At 51.7% G+C, this 5,159-nt stretch overlaps 1 protein-coding gene across 1 annotated transcript in view; it reads right to left on the bottom strand.

The window, feature by feature from the left end:
* The window catches only part of LOC149358457 (uncharacterized), a 136,767-nt gene extending 133,283 nt beyond the window's left edge, over nucleotides 1–3,484 (bottom strand). Inside the window, exon 1 of the mRNA XM_089570523.1 lies at nucleotides 2,368–3,484. Coding sequence (XP_089426649.1) covers nucleotides 2,368–3,090 — 723 coding nt within the window. The 5' untranslated portion in view covers nucleotides 3,091–3,484. The remainder of the gene's footprint in view (nucleotides 1–2,367) is intronic.
* Between the last annotated feature and the right edge of the window lie 1,675 nt (nucleotides 3,485–5,159).

Genomic DNA, 5,159 nt, shown 5'->3' on the forward strand with positions numbered 1-5,159 from the left:
CCCGTCACAGGTTAAATTATACAAATCTCCGAGAGTGATTCGCGAAATCTTTCCTTTCAAGAAGACGGCGACGACTACTGGCAGGTTTAACCGACCACCACACACACGGCCAGGAACAATTTCCCGACATTCGTGAGAGTAGCAGAGATAAAGCGTGTTGTTTGTTGCAAGCAGCATCCAACCGTGCGCCGAAATGATTTTCGGGAAAATTGGAAGCGACAGCCGCGATTCGTTGACAGCAGTGCTGCGTCTTCGAGTCTGGAGCGTTACCAACTCCGCACACTCCGTCTTCTTGGTTGTAGCATCCGAGTGATGCGGCGTTATCGAGCTAAGAGAGCACTGGTTCACGCTTTTTGATAGCCTTGCCGTTTCACGTGAAGTCAGTCTCGTCTAGCAAAACAGGCATTCTATTCGCCGGTCATAAACCCTCTGGGACTGAGCCGTTTCAAAGGGAAGCCTTGAGGGCTGGCTTTGGATTTAAAGGACGGATCATAAATTTTGCTACCCTCTACTCGTTTCGAATTTAACTTCGCAGAGCTCCTCCTTAAATCACTTCCACACGACTGCTACGAATCTCGCTGCTTTGACAGGATGTTTAACGAAGGCTGGCATTTCGTGTTAGCAACGCAGTGAATGAGAAAATTGGAAATGTTTCTAACGCCACCGCAAGATGAGCAAAATGGCTCGACATTTTACGCCTCTGTATTTTCTTCTAGATAGCTAATCCAAACTAGAGCTTGCTTCCAAAACGTACCAATGACGTTGAAGCAGGCTCAATTGAAAGAACCCTTTTGTTACGCAAATCCCTTGCGCATACGGTTATATCGACAAGACGTGTGAAGAGGGAAACGAGCTGCGTAAGTGAAATCCAGACCTGTCATTACTGACTGCCAGCGAAGAAATCCCTCAGCGCTCGCAGCAGTCAACATCCACGTAAGAAAGCTCAACACTGATCCGAACAACTGCAGCAAGAACACAGTGCGTTCATGAATTCGATGCAGAAAGGTTGTAAATCCGGTGTGATGGCAGTAGTCCATCGCCTAAGTTCACAGCGTGACAGACATGGAAGAGGAAATAACCCGTCACGTGCGGTTCCTTCTCTGTCTTTTATATATATTCTGCGCTGCGAACTTGAAAGGTATTCAGAAATAGGTGTATAACAACACTGTGGTAACAAAACGTGTAAATGAACGTCGAAGTATTACGGATGTTCCTTCCGAAGAGGCATAAAGCATTTTTTGTACCGTAGTAAGTCCATTCGATCTTTCAGAAAAGCGATTATTAAACGAGAGCACGGAACCCAGAGTATGTAAGTTAGTCCCATGTTCCGGGGAATGTTTTGCCTGCACTAGATTGTTTATAATCCACTGCTTGGGGTTGTTGGACTGGCACCGTTCATTGGACTAACATCGTCCCCGTTCGATGTTGTTGATATAGTCGCTTTCGCCCTAGCATTCGCTAGCCGTCCTGGTTCGCTTACAGGTACGTCTCCATGGGGGAGGTGACCACCCACCACCACCTTTGTTGTCTTGACAATGCTCAGGGAACTGTAAGCGCCCCCCCCCCCTCGCCCTCCCCCGCCAGTTAGAACAAAATTACCTTGGGTACCTCCAGCATAGCATATCTTTATAGCAGATCTTTATAGCAGGCTGCGTTTGGATGGATGCTGATGAGTAATTACTCCCTTATTACAGTCCGCAAGTTATACCCGAGTCGTAAATGCGAGTGGAAATGTTTATTGTCTGTCATGTTTACTGATTTAAGCAAGGTTAGCTGCTTTGCTCTCTCTCAAAGCAGCTGTTGCAGAAGAGGCAACATGCCGCGAACGCCATGACAGTTTCGCAATCGCAGGGTCCGCAGCTCCGCCCCCTTCAGATGTCCTGCGGGACTGTGGATCTGCACACGCAGAATACGCTGCCAACCTGAAAAACTATGGCACAAATCTAGTATTTTCGGGTCTGTCTAGAAAATGTTTGCTGTTAGTGGCTGAGCTCAACTGCTCTGTAGACACCATTCCGCAATACGTTTTGTCTCTTGCAGTTCCTTCGCTGAACAGCCAACTAAAACGCGTCCCATTCAGCCTTCACGGTATAATTTCTTTTACAACGTCCGTGTTCCTCTGTTAGGAGACAATGAGAACGACCTATATGAATGTTGACCGACAAGATTGAGGAGAATAATTTGGTGCACATCAGAAACGTACAGAGAAGCGAGGAGCTTGATATGCATATTTCTGTCACGGCCACCGTCTTCCCCTAGCTCTGCCCGTTCATCAGTACAGTACTTCCTAGTGCTCAGAGCCAGTTGAAGTGGCTTCCATGGACACTGCACGATTCAGGCTTGCATGCACTGCTGGTGGCGGCTTACCTGGTTCTCGGAGCGCAGTATCTTGAGCTGGTCGTTGATGAGGGCGTACTTGGCGGCCTCTTCCTTGCGCAGGGCGCGCTCCTTCTTCAGCTCGGGGCTCCAGAAGGTCTTGATGCTGTGCATGCTGGAACCGAGTTTCTGGGTGGTCGCGTCCAGCTCCCGCTTGACGTTGCCGTACTGGCTCTGGAGCTCGTTGAGCCGGCTCTGCAGCTCGGCCACGAAGCTCCCTCCGCCGCCTCTTTCGCGGCCGTAGTCCCGGTACGGGTCGCCGTCGATGGTGGTCTCGCGGTACATGTCCTCGCGGTAGCCGCCGCCGCCGCGGCGCCCGAGGTCGGCAGCCCCCCGCTCCAGGGAGCGGTCCCTGATGGGCATGAAGTCCTGGTCGACGCCCGGGTACGAGGAGCGCATGGGCGGCGGCGCGGCCCGCGTGGCCGACCGGCTACGGTGCGACACGCGCAGGTCCGGCTCGTCGCCGTAGTAGTCGTGCGCCATGGTCAGCGGGCTGCTGTTGCTGGAGCGGCTGACGCCGTACGGGCCCGTGGGCCGCATGCGGCGGCCCTGAGACGGTGACGACAGGTTTCGCGCTATGGGACTTCCCCTGGCAGACGGCGGCTGCGAGATGGACGCGTAGGACGTCTTAGGCGGCCCCAGCATCACGTCGCGCGAGCTCTGGGCCGCCCGGGGCGACCTCTGCGAGCCGCCGTACATGTCGCGGGAGGACATGCTGAGCACTGCGCGCCGCCCCCCTTCTCAGCTGCCCGGAAGGCCGCGCACCTCCCGCATCCGCCTCAGCTCGTCGCGGCTGGAGCTGCGGGCCCCGCCGGCATCGCGCCACTCACGCACGCGGAGCTTCGATCCGGCCGATGGCCGCGCGGCTCCTCCGGGCTGGCACTCCGGTCGCCGCCGTGTATTCCACTGCGGTCGGGCTCCTCGGCGGCGGAGACGAACGCTGCTCGCGCACTGCACCCACTGAGAACCGCCTCGCCGGTGATGGCCGCCCGCAGATGGGATGAGTGCCGGGATGAGAAAATGCAGCGTCCACCAGCGAGTCTTTGGCGCCGCAGCAAACGGCCGCCCTCCGAGGCTTCACAGAGCAGAGCCCGAGCGGACGACTCCTCTCTCGGCGGCACGCTTCCCGCGGCCGCCCCGCGATGGAGCCACTCGCGCCGGCCGGAGGAGGGGCGGCGACCGTCACGTGATCTGGCTGCTATACGCGCTAGATGGCTCTCCCTCGCTCTTTGCTGTTCCACGCTAGGCATCCTATTCTGCGCCTCCCTGATTACTCGCAGCTCCCTCGGCTAAGGGGGTGCCGCGCACCGATATATCTGTGTGAACTCGCTTAACTAAACGGACGAAAGTGGATGCAGCAAGCTAGGACGAGGGTAGCGGCGCAACAGTATTGGTTTTCTTGAAACTTCGCGGCAGCTATGAAGATTATCGCAAACGCACTTCGACCCCTCAATCTGAGCTGCTGCCTTAGAATAGACCTTTCACAGCAGACAATATATGACTGGCTGCAGCCGGAACGACTGAAGTGCTTATTGTTCGCTGGCAGCTTCAACAAAGAGAAAAAACGAAGCATAGAGGATGCGATGTTTCTTACGAACGACCTTTGTGGCTGGGCGGTTTCTTCGAGGGAACAAATTGTGCAACAATAGCACATAGTCGCTGTTTCTCTGGATTTAAACGGTTTCTATAATAGTGGCACGTTCAGGCACTAATGCCAACGGCCCCCAAAATTGTGTTACTGTTGTATACATCTTACGTTATTTATTATCCGACGTTATTTGTTCATTCGCACGATTGCCTTGCTTTGTTCCGTAAATTTTACCGAATCCAAGTAAACCGAGCTCGACCGGGAACTCCACTATAAAAAAAAAAAAAACTTCAATAGACGTGTCAGCTTAGTTTTATTTTCACCAAGGCATTCAAGATAGACTAACTGTTTGTTTTATCTGCGGTGAAAAGAATAATAAAGTTATGTATAAAGAAAATAAATCCAACCAGAAGCAACGCTTCTTTTATCGTTAATTTTTAATGCCAAATCTAAAGATTAGTGGTATATCTACTGGGCCATGCACTTATTAGATGTGATGCTTTATGGTAAGTTTCACTCTGTAATTGCCTCCAACGTTGCTGTGCCAACTTGAAGAGGCTCTTATTGGTCACTGTTCCGCACCACCTCATAATTGCAAGCGCGCTTTTTTTGGAGGTTGATGGTTTTGGTTTATTGGTTTATTGGGGTTTAATGTCCCAAAACGACTCAGGCTATGAGGGACGCCGTAGTGAAGGGCTCCGGAAATTTCGACCACCTGGGGTTCTTTAACGTGCACTGACATCGCACAGTACACGGGCCTTTAGAATTTCGCCTCCATCGAAATTCAGCCGCCGCGGCAGGGATCGAACCCACGTCTTTCAGGCCAGCAGCCGAGCGCCATAACCACTGAGCCGCCGCGGCGGGGTGTTTTTTTTTTTTGTGGTTGGTGTATTCTCCATAACTGTTACGAGTAACCTATATCCCCTCGTATTGCTGGAACTGCTAACTTCATAACATTGGGACCTTATTATATAGTCATGATCACATCATTGTCATGTTAAGACTGATTATTCTAGATGGGATCAAATATGTGTTTTAAACTCAACTTTGTCTGAATTCGTCACCATCAAAATCAACTGCATTTTATCAACGAGACAGGTACTTCACGATAAAGTCGTTTATTAAATTCACAAATCTTGTGGTTTAGTCATAATAAAGATGTTACAAAAAATTTGATTCCTTATTTCTTGCTGAT

Source organism: Amblyomma mixtum, chromosome 2, assembly GCF_055824585.1.
Source record: "Amblyomma mixtum isolate Tamu chromosome 2, ASM5582458v1, whole genome shotgun sequence".
In the NCBI taxonomy this organism is placed as follows: Eukaryota; Metazoa; Arthropoda; class Arachnida; order Ixodida; family Ixodidae; genus Amblyomma; species Amblyomma mixtum.